The 21,104-nt window shown below is 49.6% G+C and overlaps 2 protein-coding genes across 4 annotated transcripts; one reads left to right on the forward strand and one right to left on the reverse strand.

Moving 5' to 3' along the window:
• Positions 1 to 3,824: 3,824 nt before the first annotated feature.
• Positions 3,825 to 18,329, reverse strand: STK19 (serine/threonine kinase 19). The gene is made up of 7 exons (XM_004598684.4): positions 18,128 to 18,329; positions 17,851 to 17,987; positions 6,129 to 6,224; positions 5,813 to 5,952; positions 4,655 to 4,752; positions 4,426 to 4,573; positions 3,825 to 4,224 (listed from the first exon to the last, which is right to left on the reverse strand). The coding sequence occupies exons 1-7, from the start codon at positions 18,225 to 18,227 to the stop codon at positions 4,179 to 4,181; spliced, it is 765 nt and encodes a 254-aa protein (XP_004598741.1). The 5' UTR covers positions 18,228 to 18,329; the 3' UTR covers positions 3,825 to 4,178.
• Positions 18,230 to 21,049, forward strand: DXO (decapping exoribonuclease). 3 transcript variants are annotated; one of them, XM_058665270.1, is made up of 7 exons: positions 18,230 to 18,352; positions 18,920 to 19,281; positions 19,734 to 19,969; positions 20,058 to 20,277; positions 20,399 to 20,534; positions 20,673 to 20,767; positions 20,852 to 21,049. In XM_058665270.1, exons 2-7 carry the CDS (start codon positions 18,926 to 18,928, stop codon positions 21,000 to 21,002), a joined length of 1,194 nt encoding a protein of 397 aa, XP_058521253.1. In that variant the 5' UTR covers positions 18,230 to 18,352; positions 18,920 to 18,925; the 3' UTR covers positions 21,003 to 21,049. The 3 variants fall into 3 exon arrangements, with proteins under 3 accessions (XP_058521253.1, XP_004598742.1, XP_058521250.1); XM_004598685.3 differs by lacking the exon at positions 18,230 to 18,352 and adding an exon at positions 18,570 to 18,696; XM_058665267.1 differs by lacking the exon at positions 18,230 to 18,352 and adding an exon at positions 18,577 to 18,708.
• Positions 21,050 to 21,104: the final 55 nt, after the last annotated feature.

Genomic DNA, 21,104 nt, shown 5'->3' on the forward strand with positions numbered 1-21,104 from the left:
GCCACCAGGCCCAGATGGATCTCATCCTAACCCCACTCATCCCAGAGCCTGGGAACTTCCCTACAACCAGGTGTGCCTTTGCGCATGTACCTGTGTGCATGTGCTTGTGTAAACAAGTGTGCATAAGTAGCCTGAACGCACAGGAGTTTTTTCTTTTATCTGCTTTTTTTTTTTTTTTTTTTTTTTTTTAACTAGGAACAAAGAGATCTTCTACCTGCTAATTCACTGGATCCACAAACTCCATCTGGATCTCCCAGATGGTGGCAGGGACCCAAATACTTAAGCCATCATCTGCTGCCTACCACAGTGTGCATTAGCAGGAAGTGAGATTAGAAAAGGCGGCAGGACTCAAACCCAGGCACCTAGATATCTGATGCAGACACAGTGGCAATTCAGTCAGACGTTCTGTAATGCCCAGCTCCACATAAGATATCAACAGGCTAAGCTAGGTGTGACCAAGGAGCCTGCCATCACTCACGGGTAAAGGAACCTACAACAGTCTGGACTGGTCAAGGCACCAGCACCAGAATGTGCATCCTGAATAGGGTGTGGGGTGGGCCAAGCTGCAACATTCACCAACTCATACAAAGCCAAATGGAAGGTCAGACTATGCCGGACACTGGCCTAACACCCACTGGCATATATGAGAACTGGGTCTGGGAGTGGGTCAACTGGAGGAACTTGGGAAACCCCCCTGGCGGGTCATAGCTCCCGCTGGTGAACACATGGTCCAGGCCTGGGGGTTGGACAAGCTGGACAAAGTAGCTCCAATGGCTGGCTAATGTGTGGGTCGGTAATGGAACGGGGTGGACTGGGCAGGGCCGAGCAAACCTTAGCTCACAAGAGAAAATATAAATCAGGCTGGAGTACAAGTCGTGCCAAGCTAAGCTCTTACACCTACTGGTCTACATGAGCCAGGGATGCTAGGCCACAGAATCTAAGGCAAAGGCTGAGACAGGCAAGGGGCTATGCCAAGCTGAGTCAGAACAACCACTGGCATGTGCGTGATCTACAGCCGGGTATAGGCTCAGTTGGGGAGCTAAGGGGACACCCTGAGGAATGCGGGGGCTAGAGTGGGGGCTGCGTTCTGGTCTGGATATGGCTGCAGTCTTCCTTGGCACAAGTGTGCACTAGGACTGAACGCACCAAGCCGGGCTAGATGCCAGCACCATCTGGTGCTCTGGAGGACCAGGGTAGATGTTGGATGGTCTAGGCTAGGTCTCTGCCCCTACTGAGTCATGTGTGAGCTGTGTTTGGGTATGGACGAGCCTTTGCTGGGCTGAAACATCCAACAGCAAGAACCAGAATGGGTTGAAGGCCAGTCAGGAAAGGCCACTGTTCCTGCTAGGACAGGAGGTGGACTGAGTAGGGTTGGCTCATGGACCCACCAATATGCACAAAATCTGGTATTGGGAGAGGTTCTGATGGAGGAGCCTGGGCAGCTCCTCTGGCAGGACACAGTCCCTGCAGGTAAGCACAAGAAGCACAATAAGGAACAGCTCAGACCAGGCCAAGGAAAGGTACCCACCGGCATACATTTGGCATGTCAGGGGCAGACCAGGATGAACTAGTTCACATCAGCTGCTGACAAATACGAGCACCAGAACAGTGTGGGTTGGGCCAAGCATGGTCACAACACATAAAAATACACATTACAGCTGGGATAGGGTACACGCTGGGCTGGGCTAGATTGTAACCCTCACCAGCTGGAATTGAGGGTGGGCTGGGGAGGGCCAGGTTACAGCACTTACTAGCAAACGCCGAGCTGAGGCAGGCCATGTCAGACTGGGCCGCAGCGCTAGTAGGAACCAGGGAGGGAGGGGGTAAAGCTGGTGGGGGGATGTGGAGGGCCCCTCTGCTGGAACACCTCGCCCACTGGAGAGCATGGGTTGGGATGGGGGCAGACCAGACCAGGAAGGGCTACAACACCTGTGGGCCTCATGCAAGCCAGATCAGGGAAGAGTAGGCTTGGTTGACTGTCCCTACTGATGCAAACATAAAGCAGAATGGGTGAGGGTTGGTTGGGCTTTGCTGCAGCATTAGATAGCAGATGCTGGCACTGGTGGCTAATCTGTCAAGTTAAACTACAGAACCATCTGGAAAGTGCATGATCCAGGAGTAGGGGTAGCCTAGGAGGGAAATAGTGGGCACTTCCTTTTTGGGATACCACTCCCACTGCAGACCATGCAAACCAGGTCTGGGGCAGGGGTGGCTGGACAGAATGGCACCCAACAGCATGTGGGCTAGATAGTCAGGCTGGTTGGGTTGAACTAGGCTTCAATGCCCATTGACATGTATGAGAGCTGAACGGGATGTGGGACAGACTGGACTAGTCTGCTGTACATACTGGCAAGCACAGGAACTAGGGCAGGGGGCAGGCCTGGAAGGGGTTATTGTGGGTCGCTCCAACTAGATTTCAGCTCCCACTGGTTTATGTGAGGGCCAAGTTGGTGCTGGGTGGAATCAGGCTTGACTGCAACACACATTGGTTCGTGTGGAAGACAGGGCTGAAAACAACCAACCCAGCAATTGCAACCACCAGCTGATTGGGGCGACGGACTGTGCTGGGCCTGGTACTGGCAAGTAGACAAGAATCAGGTCTGGGATCACCTCAGACAGTTTCTTTGGGGACCACCCCAGTCGAACTGCCAGACTCAGAACCCCAACCATGAAGAGAAGTGCAGGTTCCATGGTCTGGCATGGAGTGCAAGTGTCAGAGCCGAGCCTCCTAAGAGGCTCAGACGGAGCAGTGGACGGCACAATCAGGTGCACACAGAGGATTTGGCAGACTATCAGAACCTGCAGAGGATACCGGGCACCACAACAGAGGACAGAACTAACCAATCAGCTACCCCAGCCATATGTTGGCAGTGAAAAACTGGGCAAACAGAGACTCTAAGGTGAACTGTGTCAATTAGTGGATTCTGCAGTGACTTCACCATGCTTGGAATGGCGAGATTGGCAGCAATTCAGAACTGTTGAACTATCAAAACCACTTGAGCAAGACCCTCGGAGCATGCCCCACATCGGGGACCTGGGATGGGTGGGAGGCTGGGTGGGGCTTCTCCCTTCATCTCTCCCTTTACCCCAGATACAGAGAAAAAGAGAATGTGGAAATAATAGTCTTACCCACTTTCCTGTAGTCCTTAAACCTTTGTGCCCTAACTAACCATGTAAAGATTATCAAACATAAATAAATTAAAAAAAAAAAAAGGAAAAAAGATATCAACAGGCTGTAACACAATGAAACAAGGATGGGCTTTTATTTATTTATTTGAGACTTATTTATTTGAAGGGCACAGTTACAGAGCTCTTGCATCTGCTGGTTCGCTCCCAAATGGCTGCATTGGCTGGAGGCAGGCTAGCTGGAAACCAGGAGCTTCTTCTGGTTTGCTAAGTGGGTGCAGGGATCCAGACACTTGGACCGTCCTCTACTGCATTTCTAGATGCATTAACAGGGAGCTGCATGGACAGGGAGCAGCTGGGATTCAAACTGGTGCCTGTGGGATGCCAGCACCACAGCTGGCAGCTTAACTGCTAAGCCACAACACTGCCCCCAAGCATAGGTTATAAGACACTTGCCTTTCACTGGTGCCAACACAACTGAAACATGCCAGGCTTTGCTTTCTGAAGTCCTAACAGGGTGTAAGTTTAGATCAGGTGCACCCTCACCACCCATGGGGAAAACTGACCAACAGAAACAGGACTCCTTTTCCACTCTGACAATGAAGCAAAGCTCAGGTTTTAGCTGGGCTTTACCTCTGTCTCCAAACAAAGCATTAAGGCACACTTGTCACACTAAATAAAGGACAGTCCAGATATCATCACAAGCAGAAGTACTTTATTTGGATTTATTTCAGCTCAACACATAGGGAAAAGAACCCTGTCCTTCTCCAGCCTCCCAGCAGCCCCACCTTCCAGCACCTTTCCCAGGACGGGTAGCAGTCCCAGCCCCCACTTTCGCAGAAGGGCAAAGAAGCATTACACAAATTCCCCACACTGGGCTGGAGTCCAAGCAAACAGCAGCAGTCCCATTGAGCCTTTAAATCAACGACAGCCTGTCACTCATCCCGGCTTCCAAGTTTTTCCAAGGTGATCCTGACTCAATCACCCTTGGGCATTACTGCCAGGCCACTGTCTCCCCGCTCTGAGGAACAGCACAATGACCAGCAGAATCCTCACGTGTCTGGCAGGTGGAGGAGAGTTCCAGAAGTAGTGGCAACACTGAGAAAAACAAAGCTGAAGTGAGCTGTCCAAGCCCAAGGTGGGAGGAGAACTCAGAACAAGGCAAGGGGTATTCCCAGGCTCCAGAGAGGAACGTGAGAAGAACCAGGCTTCACTAGTGGACTAATGAGCCCAGAGCAAATTCGGCCTTGCTCTCATCTGCCAGAGGCCAGGGTGAGGGGAGGGGAGGGGAAAACTCACCAGTCCACCAGCTCAGCCCCAATAAGGTCATGTACGTGGTAGGTCAGGCCAAGTCGCACCGCTGCAGGTGCCCGCCGGCCCAGGAGCTCTGACAGGAGCAGCTCCCGGTACTTGGCCTTCCGGATCATGCCAAGGACGGCCTGGCGTCCTGGAGGAAACATGGAAAGGTGAGTAACGTCTAGAGGTCTGTTTAGCTTCCAAAATGTGTTCTGAGCTACAGAAAGAATACCTTTAATAAAGTACTTGATGAATTTCCCAGCTCCCGGCACCGCCAGCCACCAGCTCCCAGCATCACGGACAGTGAGGACTCCAGCATTCACCAGGTGCCTGATGGAGGCCAGGAAAGATGAGGCCTGGGCTCTGAGAACCATCCACCCTCCCAGTCCACCCACATCTGGGCACATGGATAACCAGGACAGTAAAACCCCAGCCTGTGGCAGCTCTCCGCTCACACCTGCTGCTGACTGCCTCCACCTGGACTTCTCCACTGCCTACTGTTACTCACTCACCATAACGGCCACCGCTTCAGGAACCCCTCTGACCACATGCCCTGATGCACATGCAGGACTACCCCCAACAGGAAACTCAGATCTCCTGGGTTCCCCTGCTATTGTCCTTGAAGACCTCAGCATGTCTCCTGCCACATCTTTTTCCTTTTATTTATTTATTTTTTACTCTATTTCAGAGACAGAAGCAGACAGAGAAAGATCTTCCGTGGATCTTGTGCTGCTTTACTTCCTGAAATACCCACAACAGTTGGCGCTGCGCCAGGCTGAAGCCAGAGCCCATGTTCAATCCAGTTCTCCCATGTGGGTGGCAGGAACCCACCCACATGAGCCATCACCTAGAACCCTGCTCCCAGGTGGGCATCACCAACAATGCCAGGACTCAAGTGGGAGGCAGGTGTCCCAGGCAGCCTCTCCATCCTTCACCAAATGCTAGCCCCTCCTGCCCCACCTTACCAGATATCGGTCTCTCAACATGAGACCAGCACTTCAACGATGCTGTCACATACGCCACGAAGTACAAAGCGGGAGGCCAGAGCCTGATACAGCCCCTTGACATTAGGTTTCCATTTAGCCTTTGTCTTTGTTTTTCTTTTTGCTTCAAGTGTAAATGGCATTTAGGAGAACCCTGGCTCCTAATATTCCCTATCCTCAGTCTGAACATGAGGATCAGGCATCTATGGTTCCTGCCAGGCTCCAAACGCATTTGGGAAGCTGCCCAGAGCTCATGAATTCCAGGCCTCAACTTCTGCAGGGAGGAGTATAAACTTGAGTCAATTTATTAAAAACAAGAACTGGGCTTTTTTGGAAGGTTCCCCAGAAAGGAGAGGGCAAGGCTGGGAAGTGTCAGACCCCTGACTCAGCTGGTCCCCAAGTCTCACGTGATCTCCGGGTCCCGGAAGCCAAAAGTCTGAGTCATCTGTTCCTGCTGGAAACTGAGGTCCCCGCATGCTGGAAGTACTGAGGTCAAAAACTTGTGCACTGCCCCAGCGCACGGTCGGCCATCACAGGCCTTGAGGACCTACAACCAGAGAAGAGAGACAAAGTCTGGGCCCACCCTCCCCTGATCTAACCTCCCCAAGACAGTGCCTCTCTTCAGCTTTCCCTCTAGGTCAGCTTCCTCCCCTGCCCAACAGGCTATCCTCTCCCCATCCCGGCCCCCCGCTGACCCCGATGCCCACACATGGCCACACGTACTCTGGTCCTGTAGTCCTCGGTGAAGACAATCCCGTGGGCATCCAGGTCAAAGCCCAGCTGGATGATTCTGATCTCCCCCTGCTCCTGAAGCTCCTTCTGTCTCCACAGAGATGGGAGTGGAAAGAAGAGGCTCAGGGTAGAGGCTCTGCTGTGCGCTTAACAACTTTTATGCAGGGAGGTTTTATTTACCGGCACTGGGGGGATTTGCTATGAGGGAGATACTCAGGTAAATCACCCAACAACCCCTTCCCTCCTGTTCCCCACCCTTCCTCCAGTCCACCTGCCCTGTGAGTGCTCCATCAATCAGTAGCTACTTTCGGAGGCCAATCCTATGCCAGGCGCTGAGATAAAATAGCAGTTAAGATACAATATCCAAGGAATCAAGACAAGGGGCGAGTAGGAGGATTATGGGATCAAATGTTTAAAACAAAACTAAATCAAGACTTTGCAACAATACAGGAAGAATGTACCCATTCATTAAAAATCAACCGAAATGTTGGAAAACAGATTGTGTTTAAATTGTGTAAGCTAAAGTACTTACAAGATAATACAATTATCACACTAATACAATACCTAAGTGATAAAAAGAACTGATAGAGATGGGACAGAGGACATTTGCTAATGTAGGCAAATCCGACCCAGTCATATTCAGAAACTGAACACAGGAAGTCCAACAGCACAATCTAGAAGAAACAGGTAATAGAACAGATGCAAAAAAAGATAGGCAATAGTGGAATTGTCAAGAAGACAATGAGGGTCCCAACACGGTAGCCTAGTGGCTAAATCTTTGCTTTGCATCTGCCGGGATCCTATATGGGTGCTAGTTTGTATTCCAGCTGCCCCACTTCCCATCCAGCACCTTGCCTGTGGCCTGGTAAAGCCATCTAGGACAGCCCAAAGCCTTAGGACCCTGCACCCACATGGGAGATTAGGAAGAAACTCCTACTTTCTGGCTTCAGATCAACTCTGCTCCGGCCATTCACTCCACTTGGGGAGTGACCCAGTGGACAGAAGATCTTTCTCCGCCTCTCCTTCTCTCTCTGCATATGCCTTTCCAGTGCAAATAAATGAACTTTAAAAAAAAAAGGGGGGAGCATAATTTAAAAAAATGCTCGAGACCAGCAAGATGGCCTAGTGGATTAATTTTCGCCTTGCACACCCAGGATCCCATACAGACACCGGTTCACATCCCAGGTGTGCCACTTCCCATCCAGCTCCCTGCTTGTGGCCTGGGAAAGCAGTAGAGGACAGCCCAAAGCCTTGGCACCCTGCACCCACGTGGGACCTAGAAGAAGCCCCTGGCTCCTGGCTTCGGATCGGTTGCAGCTGTTGTGACCCCTTGGGGAGTGAACTAGTGGACAGATCTTTCTCTCTGAATTTCCTTCTCTATATATTTTCCTTTCCAACTAAAACAAAACAAAAATGCTCTCAGTACTAAAGTAAATTTAAAAAGATAGAAAATCTCAGCAGAAAATTACAAGAATTAACAGCAAATTTTAAAAACAGCTAAGTAGCATTCTAGAGCTGAAAAATAAAGTCAATGAAATTTTTTTTTAAGTCAATGAAATGAAGCCTTCAAGGACCCAGTGCCATAGCCTAATGGCTAAATCCTCACCTTGCATTCACTGGAATCCCACATGAGCACTGGTTTGTGTCCCAGATGCTCCACTCCCCATCCAGCTCCCTGCTTGTGGCCTGGGAAAGCAGTTGAGGACAACCCAAAACCTTGGGACCCTGCACCTGTGTGGGAGACCCAGATGAGGCTCCTGGCTCGTGGCTTTGGATCAGCACAGCTCCAGCCATTGCGGTCGCTTAGGGAGTGAATCAACAAATGGAAAATCTTCCTCTCTGTCTCTCCTCTTCTCTGTATATCTGACTTTCCAATGAAAAAAAATTTTTTTTCACTTTCAATATATTTTCATTTTGAATTTTGAATTATGTGGTACAATTTTGTATAAGCTGGGATTCCCCCTGAAACTCCTACCCCCTTCAGATTTTTCCCATTTTGTTACAACAGTGTAGCCCTTCATAAGGAATCATAATTCTATCAATCTCTTATTTAAGTGTACCCCAACATTCTTGGTACAATGTCAGAGAGCCCAGCATACCAATGTCTACACATGTCCAACAGTTTCATTGGGAATCCATCTTTCTTCTGGATGCAGGGATGCATGTTCCATTGTACCCCCACGTCTGTATATGTACACCCAGTACTCCATCACTATACATTACCATAAGTGAGAAGCCATAAAACGAGGTCAACAACTGGTATGAGATAGAACAGCCACAACAAGAACAACATCAACACCAAATTAAAGCACCATGAAAAAAAAAGTGCCACTGAGTAACCAACACATGAGTGACAAAAAGGAAACACAGAAAAAAAATTAAAAAGAAAAAATAAAGTCAATGAAATTAAGTCTTTGAGGACTTGGTGCGATAGCCTAGTGGCCAAATCCTCACCTTGCATACACTGGGATCTCATAAGGGCGCTAGTTCGTATCCCAATTGCCCCACTTCCCATCCAGCTCCCTGCTTGTGGCTTGGGAAAGCAACAGAGAACGGCCGAAAGCCTTGAGACCCTGCACCCACATGAGACTGGGAAGAAGCTCCTGGCTCCTAGGTTTGGATCAGCTTGGCTCCGGCCACTGCAGAGTTCACTTGGGGAGTGAACTAGTGGACGGAAGATCTTTCTCTCCTTTTCTCAGTATATCTGAAAGAAAGAAAGAAGGAAAGAAAGAAAGAGAGAGAGAGAAAGAGAAGGAAGGAAGGAAAGAAGGAAGGAAGGAAGGAGAAAGAGAGAAAGAGAGAAAGAGAGAAAGAGAGAAAGAGAGAGAGACTTCAAAAGATTGGTTTAATGCCTGAGGCAGAGCTAAATAAAATACTATTGATCTGTAAGACAGATTGAAATCTAACCAGAATGCATATGGAAAGCCAAAAACATGCAGCATAGCAAAGAATTTAAGAGACTTATAAGGTACAGAAAAAAAGATCGAATGCATGTTTAAAACCCAGAAAGAGATAAATTAGGGGAAATACCTGAAGAGACAACAAATCCACCATCACAGAAGTATATTACTCCAACTCACATGAGTTCACAGAATACATAGTCAAACTGGTCAGTGAAAAAACAGAATTTTTAGTAATTTCAGCCACTACGAGGCTAGTAACTTAGGTAATACACATTTCTCTCCAATAAGCAAAGCATACTTAGTAAAACTGCCCATATAGCGCAAAGCAAAACAAGTGTAAATAAATTCCAAATGACTGAAAAATAATATTGCATATATTCTCTGGTCACAATGTCCTTTACGCCCCAAATAACAACAACACAATACAAAAATGTTTGCAAATTATCACGTATATTTTGTTCCTTCATTCATTCACTCATTCAAACAGCAGAGCAACAAAGAGCTCTTCCAAGCTGCTGGCCAATTCCACACAAAAGGCGGTAACAGCCAGTTAGGAGGCTGGATCAGAAATGGAGCAGCCAGGACTTAAAGTTTTTTTTTTTTTTTTAAGATTTATTCATTTTATTACAAAGTCAGATGTACAGAGAGGAGGAGAGACAGAGAGGAAGATCTTCTGTCTGATGATTCACTCCCCAAGTGAGCCGCAACGGGCCGGTTCTGTGCCGATCCGAAGCCGGGAACCTGGAACCTCTTCCAGGTCTCCCACGTGGGTGCAGGGTCCCAAAGCTTTGGGCCGTCCTCGACTGCTTTCCCAGGCCACAAGCAGGGAGCTGGATGGGAAGTGGAGCTGCTGGGATTAGAACCGGCGCCCATATGGGATCCTGGCGCGTTCAAGGCGAGGACTTTGGCCGCTAGGCCATGCCGCCGGGCCCCAGGACTTAAATTTGCACTCAGGTACAGGATGCTGGCATCACAACCCACAATCCACGAACCACAACACGGGCCCTAACATACATTTCTCACTGACTCAATGAATCATAGAAAAAAGATCAGAAAAGGGACTAGAAGATATTTTGAGCTAATTAGATAATGAAAATATAAACCCAAACTTGTAAAATATATGTGTACATGTAACATTTAAGGGAAAACTACAGCATCATATGCACATAGTAAAAACGAGTGAATGGAAATTAATGGAAAAATAAGGTTTAATAAATACAAAAAATGCAGGGCAAAGATAACACGTAAGGAAAACAACAAAGGAGGGCTGGCACATTGGCTGAATAGTCTAATCCTCCACCTGCCGGCTGCAGCAGCCCATACGGGTGCCGGTTCGTGTCCCACTTTCTATCCAGCTCCCTGCTTATGAACTGGGAGCAGTGGAGGACAGCCCAAAGCCTTCGAACCTCAAGTGGTTTTGATACCACCCGTGAGGTAGAACCAGAAGAGGCTCCTGGCTCCTGGCTCCGTACGGGATCTGCTCTGGCCATTGCGACCATCTGGTGAATGAACCAGTGGATAGAGGATTGTTCTGTCTCTCCTTTTCTCTATAAATCTGCCTTTCCAATACAAATAAATAAGTCTTTAAAAAAAAATCAACAAAAACAAGACTGATTATTTGAAAAAGCATCAAAATTCAGTAAGCTCTATTGACACTGGTGAGTAGTGATAAGAAAAAAACCACTGATAAGCAATATAAGGAGTGAAAAACACATCATCACAACAGATCTAACAAAGACTAAAATGAGGTTACAAACTTTGTGCCACTGTATATGAAATTTATCAATTGGGCCCAGCGTGATAGCATAGCGGTTAAGGTCCTCACCTTGAATGCGCCAGGATCCCATATGGGCGCTGGTTCTAATCCCGGCAGCTCCACTTCCCATCCAGCTCCCTGCCTGTGGCCTGGGAAAGCAGCCGAGGACGGCCCAAAGCCTTGGGACCCTGCACCCATGTGGGAGACCCGAAAGAGGCTCCTGGCTTCGGACTGGCTCAGCTCCAGCCATTGCGGCCGCTTGGAGAGTGAACAATCGGATGGAAGATCTTCCTCTCTGTCTCTCTTCCTCTCTATATATCTGCCTTTCCAATAAAAATAAATAAATCTTAAAAAAAAAAGAAATTTATCAATTGTTAGAAAAATAAAAATCCTTTTGCTAGAATGGACAAATCGGGATATACTCACATAACAGAGATCTATGAGATGAATCAACTCTGTACAACTTGGAAGAATCTTAATACATAACAAATACAATATCTGAGTCCATTCCTGCTGCTATAACAAAACACCTAAAGCTGAACAACTGACAGAAAAACCAGAAATGGGCCCGGCGGCGTGGCCTAGCGGCTAAAGTCCTCACCTTGAACGCGCCTGGATCCCATATAGGCGCTGGTTCTAATCCCGGCAGCTCCACTTCCCATCCAGCTCCCTGCTTGTGGCCTGGGAAAGCAGTTGAGGATAGCCCAAAGCCTTGCGACCCTGCACCCATGTGGGAGACCCGGAGGAAGTTCCTGGCTCCTGGTTCCTGGCTTCAGATCGGCACAGCACCGGCCGTTGTGGCTCAGTTAGGGAGTGAATCATCAGACAGAAGATCTTCCTCTCTGTCTCTCCTCCTCCTCTCTGTATCTGACTTTCTAATAAAAATAAATAAAACCTTTAAAAAAACAAAACAAAACAGAAATTTCTCTCATTCTGGACAGTCTATAGTTTCTAGTGAAGGCTAGGTGTCTGTTTCCCAGGTCAATTGTCACAGCATCCCCTGGAGGCGACACCTACCAAGGCCTTACTGGGAAGAAGGGATGGGAATCCCAGGCAGGCCGCTTTAAGAAGCCACTGACTTGGGCTGGTGCCGTGGCTCAGCATACTGAGCCTCCACCAGTAGTGCCAACATCCCTTTTAGGTGCCAGCAGCTCCACTTCCATTCCAGCTGCGAGCTAACAGTCTGGGAAAGCAGCAAAGACAGCCTAAGTGTGGGGGTCCCTGCATCCACAATGGAGACCCAGAAGAAGCTCTTGGCTTCTGGCTTTGGGCTCTGCTGGCTGCGACCATTTGCTCAGTGAACCAGCGGATAGAAGATCTCTTTCTCTGACTTTTCTTCTCTTTCTGTAACTTTTTTTTTTTAAAGATTCATTTCTGTTAGAAAGGCAGATTTACAGAGAGAAGGAGAAACAGTAAGATCTTTCATCCTCTGGTTTACTCCCCAAGTGGCTTCAAAGGCCAAAGCTGAGCCTATCTGAAGCCAGGAGCCAGGAGTGTCTTCTGGGTCTCCCATGTGAGAGAAGAGCTTCAGGCTCTTTTCTACTGCTTCTCCAGGCCCCAAGCAGGGAGCTGAGAGGGAAGTAGAGCAGTGGGGACATGAAAAAGTACCTGTATGGCATCACAGATGATGCAAGGTGAGGATTTAGCCACCAGGCTATTGTACCAGGCCCCCTTTTCTCTAACTATTTCAAATAAAATTAAATAAGCCTTAAAAAAGGCATTAACACCATTCATGAGGGCAGAGCCCTTATGATTTGATCATTTCTCGAAGAATCCCATCTCTTTAACACCACTGCATTGGGTATTAGGCTCTAGCCTGACAAATTTATATGCTTCTCACACGTACAATACATTTATGCCATCCCAACAATTACAAGATTGTTAACTTGCACATATTCAAAGTACTGTCATCTAATTCAGATATGGGTACAATTCAATGGGGTTTTTTCATTCAGAGGCAAATTGCTATGAAATCAAAAAGGTTACATGCCTCCAATGTTTACTGATTAGAATTTTTTTTTAAAAAAAGATTTTATTATTATTGGAAAGCCGGATATACAGAGAGGAGGAGAGATAGAGAGGAAGATTTTCCATCCGATGATTCACTCCCCAAGTGAGCCGCAACGGGCCAATGCGCGCCGATCCGATGCCAGGAACCAGGAACCTCTTCCGGGTCTCCCACGCGGGTGCAGTGTCCCAAAGCTTTGGGCCGTCCTCGACTGCTTTCCCAGGCCACAAGCAGGGAGCTGGATGGGAAGTGGAGCTGCTGGGATTAGAACCGGCGCCCATATGGGATCCTGGCGCGTTCAAGGCGAGGACTTTAGCCGCTAGGCCAAGCCGCCGGGCCCTACTGATTAGAATTTAAATCCCAGGGGTGTCCGGGGTGGGGAGGGACTGCATTGTGGCATAGGAGACTAAGCTTCCACCTGCAGTATTGTCATCCCATATGGACACTGGTTGTGTTTGAAATACTATTTCCATTCTAGCTCTCTGTTTATGGCCTGGGAAGGCAGCAGTTGATGGCACAAGTCCTTGGACCCTGCACTCACACGGGAAGAGGCTTCTGGCTTTGGATTGCCTTAATTCCAGCCATTGTGGCCCTTTGGAGAGTGAACCAGTAGAGATCCATTTCTCCTCTTTGTAATTCTACCTTTAAAATAAAAATCAGGGCCCGGTGGCTTGGCCTAGTGGCTAAGGTCCTCGCCTTGAACGCCCCGGGATCCCATATGGGTGCCGGTTCTAACTCCGGCAGCTCCACTTCCCATCCAGCTCCCTGCTTGTGGCCTGGGAAAGCAGTCAAGGATGGCCCAATGCTTTGGGATCCTGCACCCACGTGGGAGACCCGGAAGAGGTTCCAGGTTCCCGGCTTCGGATCAGCGCAGCACTGGCCATTGTGCTCACTTGGGGAGTGAATCATCGGACGGAAGATCTTCCTCTCTATCTCTCCTCCTCTCTGTATACCTGACTTTGTAATAAAATTTAAAAAATAAATCTTTTTAAAAATACAATAAAAATCAAATAAATATGCTTTTAAAAGTGTTTAGAATCCAAGGTGAAGGTGGCAAGAGAAGGAACCATTGAAAAGCGATCAGGTCAGGAAGCATAAATGGGATTAACGCCTTTATGAAAGGCTTCTCAGAGCTGCCTGGCCCTTCCTTTGCTTCTGCCACATGAGGACAAAGCAACAAGGCCAGGAAACAGCCTGCCCAGTCCTCACCCGGCACTGCACCTGCCAGCACTAGGATATTGGACTTCCAGCCCTTAGAACTATAAGAACTAAATTCTTAGGCCTGGCGGGTTGCCCAGCAGCTGAAGTCCTCGCCTTGCACACCCGGGATCTCATATGGGTACCAGTTCTAATCCCGACAGCCTCACTTTCCATCCAGCTCTCTGCTTGTGGCCTGGGAAAGCAGTTGAGGACGGCCCAAAAGCTTGGGACCCTGCTAATCTCCAGCTGTTGCGGCTGCTTGGGGAGTGAATCAATGGATGGAAGATCTTCCTCTCTGTCTCTTCTTCTCTCTATATGTCTGATTTTGCAATAAAAATAAATAAATCTTAAAAAAAAAAAAAAGAAGGAAGAAGAGGCACAAAGCTACAGCAAGAGTTTGACTAGCATGGAAACCTGGTCCCTACTCTTAACAAAAACAAACAAAAAACTAAATTCCTTTCTCAAATGACCCAGGCTGTTATTTTGCTTTAGCAGTACAGACTATAGCACATGCAATGATTTCAAAATGGATGATCTCAAGTTTTGCTGTTTCAGAATGTGTAGGTAGGTGACAGAAAGAAAAGAAACAATTATCCTAGTAGTTAGGGGTAGCAGTCACCTCCCAACACACAGGACTCTCTATTAGAGGGATATAACGTGAGATTTTGACCATGTTCTATTTAGATGACAGTTAAATGCTTTACAAGCATTCTTCTTCTTCCTCTTTTGTCCCCCAGCTGCAGACAGAGAAGTTTTATTTGCAAAGTGATGGGTGACTCGTGGAAAGAGGGAAGGGGAAAATACCTTCTGGAAGAGACACCAAAGGTGTGAGGAAGGGTCTTGGGATTTTAAGTGTCCCTGATGCTCTTACTGGGTGGCAGCCTACAGGTAAAACGTTCCCCACTGGTGGTTTCTATAAGCATTCTTTCAATTGTGCAGGTATGTTTATTTTGTAATGTGTATAACTTAGAAAATGTAAATACCAATATATTAAAAGCCACCTTTGTTTTTGTTTTCTTTTTTTAATAATCTTTAGTGAATGTTCCATCGCCTTGTCTCCTCTTGTGAAATTACAGCCAGCCTGTCTTTTGCTGCTTCTTCCCTTTCCATGACAGATTGCCGTTAACCCTCTACCTGCTACAGCCAGTGCAGGTTTCAGCCTTTTACTTGACTCTTCACGGAATACTGCCTTGAATCACAGATGCTAACACGAACAATTATTCCCAGTTTGTTGAAAATCAGACTTACTTTTTTTTTTTTATTTGTTTAGAAAATCTTACTTAATAGATTTCTTGGTTTCCCTTCAACTCAGCAATTTCTTCTTAGTCTCTTTCAGATTCCTCTTCCTCTACTTCTGTTTCTCTGTTTTGTTTTGCTTCTTCTTCTTTTTTTTTTTTAAGATTTATTTTTATTCAGAAGGCAGATTTTACAGAGAGGACAGAGAGGGGGGTCTTCTGTTCATTGGTTCACTCCCCAGTGGCTACTACAGCCGAGGTGAACCGATCTAAAGCCAGGAGCTTTTCCAGGTCTCCCATACGGGTACAGAGGCCCAAGGACTTGAGCCATCCTCCACTGTCTTCCCAGGCCATATGCAGGGAGCTGGATGGGAAGCGGAGTCGCTGTTAATTGAATCGGCGCCCCTATGGGATGCCGGTGCTCACAGGTGGAACACTAGGCCACTAAGCTACAGTGCTATCTCCTGCTTTCTTCTATCAACGGATCTCAATCAAAATCACTTAAGGCAGCAGTTCAAAAATGTAGACACCCACACCACATCCCAACAGGCTTTGGCTGAATTAACCTTGGTTGAGTTCTACGAATCTATGTAATTTTAGTAAGCAGCCCAGGTAATTCAGACACAGGTAGAATGAAGACCACTTATCAACATCGTCTTAAGTGCTGTTGCTTCCAAGAATTCTGAATTTGGTTCTGTTATCTTTCATTGTCATCCTGAGATCCTAAACTTTGGACCTCAGAGAATGCGTGATATATACCCACCCAACACACATACTTCGTGTATATGTGACATATGTGAATTTATCTGGAAATAGTCATAATTTTCATCACCATCGAAAGTTTATAAAAAAGTAACTGGCATCTTAGTATTGCAAGTTAAGCCACTACCTGAAATGCTGGCATCATGGGTACTGGTTCAAGTCCAGCTGCTCCACTTCCAATCTAGTTAATACATCTGGGAAAGCAGCAGAGGATGGGTCTTTGGGTCCTTTCACCCATCTGGGAGAGCTAACTGGAGTTCTGGATCTTTGGTGGATTAAATCAGCAGATGGAAATCTACTTCTCTTACACTCCTCTATTTCTGCCTTTCAAATAAACAAATCTTCAAAAATAGTTTGTAGGGGGCTGACATTTCAGCATAATGGGTAAAGCTGCATCCCATATGGGTGTGAGTTGAATTCCCAACTGCTCCATTCTAAACCAGCTCCCTGTATGGAGGACGGCCCAAGTGCTTGGACCCTTGCAGCTGTATGGGAGACCCTGAAGAAGCTCCTGTTTCCTGATTTCAGACTGACCCAGCTCCAGCCATTGCAGCCATCTGGGGAGTAAACCAGTGGACAGAAGCTCTTTTTCTGTCTCTCCCCCTCTCTCTGCAACTCTGTCTTTCAAATAAATAAATCTCTAAAATAAAAAAATAGATAAAGATTGTAGGGGGGGCCAGCACTTCAGCATAGTGGGTGAAGCTGTCTCCTGTAATGCCAGCATCCCGCATAGGCACTGGTTCATTTCTGACCCCAGCTCCCTGCTAACAGCATGGGAAAGCAGAAGATGGAACAAGTGTTTGGCCCCCTGCCACCCATGTGGGGACCTGCAGGCACCTGGCTCCTGACTCCAACATGGTCCAGTCCTAGCAGTCATCTGGGAAACAAGCCAGCGATGGATGCTCTCTCTGTAACTCTTCCATATAAATAAAGCTTACTTTAAAAAAAAAAGATTCAAAATCATTCATTTATTCACTTTTCTATTATCCTCACCCCCATCCATAGACTGAACCTTCACTCACTAGTCATGACTTTTTTTTTAAAAATTTATTTCTTTTCATTGAAAAAGCAGTTTTACAGAGAAAAGGAGATGCACAGAGAAAAATCTTCCATCCACTAGTTCATTCCCCAACTGGTCGCAATGACCAGAGCTGAGCTGATATGAAGCCAGGAGTCAGGAGCTTCTTCTGGGTCTCCCACACGAGTGCAGGGTCCCAAGGCTTTGGGCCATCCTCTTCTACTTTCCCAGGCCATAGCAGGGAACTGGAAGGGAAGTGGAGCAGCCAGGACATGAACCAGCGCCCATTTGGGATCCTGCTGCTTACAGCTGGAGGATTGGTCTGTGGAGCCACCATGCCACCTGTGACGTTTAATTCTGTAACACTGACTCACAATTCTCTCGAACCTTCATACTCAAATGTCTACAACATTTGCCTTCGGATGCTCCACAAGCACCTCCAACTCAACTCATACTAAAGAAACTCACCATCTGGCCCCCCACCAACTGCTAAATGACCCAGTGGGTCTGTCATCTGGAACAACGGAGTTTTCTGGAAGACTTGGGCTGCTGGGCTGTCCTCCCTTCCTACACCACCCTGCCTCTGGCTTTTTCCAGTTCTTGGCTGTGCCACCTGCCTAACCTGCCAGCCTGGTCCACTCTTTCCTCCCGGCCAGCCTCCTGCAGGGTCAGCCTCATCGATGGAGCCGTTTCCCCCCAAGCCTCGCCCTCCCACCCCCACGGTGCCCGAGGGTCTCTGCGCAGCGTTCGCAGCCGTCTGCGTGGCACCCCGGGGCCTGGCACAGTGCTTGCTCAGTGTTGGAGCGGCTGCGTGGCTCCGTCGCCCCTCACCAGCTGCCGGTCGGCCGCCGTCCTGTCGGGCAGCAGGCTGTACACTTGACTCCTCAGCACGATCGGCGGGAGCGCATCCTCGAACAGGGCTCGCGGGAACAGCTGCACCAGCTGGGCCACCGCCTCGCGCGCCGACCCTGAGCGGAGAGATCGGGTCAGGGACGCGGGAAGGGGACGCGGGACCAGGGAAGGGGACCAGGGAAGGGGACCAGGGAAGGGGACCAGGGAAGGGGACCAGGGAAGGGGACCAGCCCCGCCCCGGGGTCGCCATGGTTACCTGACTCGCCCCTCAGAGGATCCGCGTTTACAGGCCCTCGCTCCCGCCGTCTCTTCAATCCAAAATTATCCGGGATTAGACGCCGCCTCTTCAGGCTCATATCCCAGGACTCTATGGTATCTGAGAAAGCAGTGGAGAGGGAAGAAAACTTAAAAATAAGGTTTTCCGGCGCAAAGTGGTGACGTACATGCCTGGGTGTCCCTCTTTGGAAATCATGTGACCTAGGTAAGTGACGCGATGTGATGACGAAAGATGCATCCCCAGTCTCTCGCTCCCTGCCGGGCGGGGCGAGAGGAGGGGCAATGCGGCTGTTACTTCCGCCTCCTACCCCATGCTTGCCGCTCATTGGCTCCCACACACAGCCCTCATGTCCGGGTCCTCGGGGGCAGCGCAGAGAGGCGCTGGTGGCCACGTTGGGTTCAACCTCCTCCGGCCAAGCTCTCCCGCTCCCCTACCCCTGAGGAGTTGCCCGGTGCTGGCGCTGAATGATTGCATCATCGGAAGCAGGCGCCCACCTCATCCCCGTTTGACTTCTGACATGCCTGCCCTGACGTCATAACCCGGCGGAGGTAGATGTCCAGGTGGGGTTGGAGGAGGGCTTTGAGGTGCCCAGGTCTTTCATCGAGGTGGAGCTTGCGTTAGATCTGGGGGCTGGAGGACGCAGCGTGAGCTTTTGTCTGTGGTTGTATTGGACGCCGAGTCTGCATGATTGAAGGCCAGAATCCACAGTCACCCTTTTTTAGGCCTCCTGTGTGAAATGCAAACTGTCCTTCCTCTCCCTTCTCCCCCCAGGACTCCATGGAGCCCAGAGGAACCAAGAGAGCCCCTGGGAAGATAGAAGTCGCTGAGCCCCGGAGCAAACTCCCCCGCGGGGCCCCATCACTACCCACAGACCCCGCCCTCTACTCGGGGCCCTTCCCCTTCTACCGGCGCCCTTCCCAGCTGGGCTGCTTCTCCCTGGATGCACAGCGCCAGTACCACGGAGATGCCCGAGCACTGCGCTATTACAGCCCGCCCCCTGTCAATGGCCCGGGCCCTGACTTTGACCTCAGAGATGGATACCCTGATCGCTACCAGCCCCGGGACGAGGAGGTCCGGGAGGGCCTGGACCACCTGCTACGCTGGCTCCTGGAGCACAGAGGCAAGCTGGAGGGGTGAGCCAAGCAGAGCATGCAGTACATCCAGAGATCTGCACCTCCCTCTGAAAGAGAGAGAGCCTGTGCTGGAGTGGGACCCTAGGCTGTGCTCTAAGAGCTGTCTGAGCTAGTGTTTGTGTCAGAGCCTTAGCTAGATCCTTTTTAAAATAACTGGAATGCAGTTACAGAGAGGAGACAGAGTGAGCTCTTCAACTTGCTGGTTCACTCCCACCCCCCAGTGGCCACAACGGACCAGGCCAAAGCCCCAGACTCCATCTGGATCTCCCACCATAGCTAGCAGGAATCCCAAGTGCTTGTGCCCATCATCCAGTGCTTTCCCAGGTGCATTAGCAGGGCTGGATTGGAAGTGGAGCAGCTAGACTTGAACTGGCCCTTATATGCAATGTTGGTGTCATGGGTGGCAGCTTAACATGCTGTGCCACATCAGCGCCTCAACTCCTCCTTTTCAGGGGTCCAGGCTGGCTGGCAGGGGCTGTTGTGACGTGGCGGGGGCACCTGACAAAACTGCTGACCACACCATATGAGCGGCAAGAAGGCTGGCAGCTGGCGGCCTCCCGGTTCCAGGGGACGCTGTACCTGAGTGAGGTAGAGACCCCGGCTGCGCGGGCTCAGAGGCTTGCTCGGCCACCCCTCCTCCGGGAGCTCATGTACATGGGGTACAAGTTTGAGCAGTTCATGTGTGCAGGTGAGAGTTGCCCCCTTCTGTGGATCCCTTCCTCCCTCCTCAGGGGTTGACAGCTCCCAGCCCTGCGGTCGCCTCTCTTCTTGTGCAGACAAACCTGGAAGCTCCCCAGACCCCTCCGGGGAGGTTAACACCAACGTGGCCTTCTGCTCGGTGCTACGCAGTCGGCTGGGAAACCACCCTCTGCTCTTTTCGGGGGAGGTGGACTGCACAGACCCCCAGGCCCCATCCCCACAGCCTCCGGCCTGCTACGTGGAGCTCAAGACCTCCAAGGAGATGCACAGCCCCGGCCAGTGGAAGAGCTTCTATAGGTTCATGACCAGGGCTGCTTCAAAGTCACAGTTGGGAAAGGAACTTGGGGAGGAGGCTGAGGCCTGGGGGTGAGGACAGAATGGAGGAGGGGTTTTGCCAACTCCTTGCCTTTCCCGGCAGACACAAGCTCCTGAAATGGTGGGCTCAGTCGTTCCTCCCAGGGGTCCCCAACGTTGTTGCCGGCTTCCGTAACCCAGAGGGGGTCGTCTGTTCACTCAAGACCTTCCCTACTATGGAGATGTTTGAATTCGTCAGGGTAAGGCAATGGCGTCACAGCTATAGCCCGTGTCCCCTGGTAACAACACCACAAGTCCACCAGACAGGGCTGGGGTTTCCCTCCCCCTTCTCTCCACTCTCACTGCCTGTCTTCTGCCTTCTCTTCTACCCACTGCAGAATGACCGTGACGGCTGGAACCCCTCTGTGTGCATGAACTTCTGTGCCGCCTTCCTTAGCTTTGCCCAGAGCACAGTGACCCAGGATGACCCCAGGTGAGGCAATCAGTTCCATCCATCTTCCCTACATCCCAGGGGCTCAGTCTCCAGCCCTCAACCCATGTTTCTGTGTCCATCCAGGCTTGTCCACCTCTTCTCCTGGGAGCCTGGCGGCCCAGTCACTGTGTCGGTACATCAAGATGCACCCTATGCCTTCTTGCCTGCGTGGTATGTGGAAGCCATGACCCAGGACTTCCCACCACCTCCCAAGACGCCTTCCCCCAAGGACTAATGCTTCGCTGGCCTGTCTGTACAGATAATAAAGGTGTATTTCTAAAATGGTTCTCCCTGCTGCATTGGCTGAGCTCAGTGCTCCCTTCCCAACACTTCACAC

The sequence above is a fragment of the Ochotona princeps genome, chromosome 1 (genome assembly GCF_030435755.1).
Source record: "Ochotona princeps isolate mOchPri1 chromosome 1, mOchPri1.hap1, whole genome shotgun sequence".
NCBI classification, from domain to species: Eukaryota; Metazoa; Chordata; class Mammalia; order Lagomorpha; family Ochotonidae; genus Ochotona; species Ochotona princeps.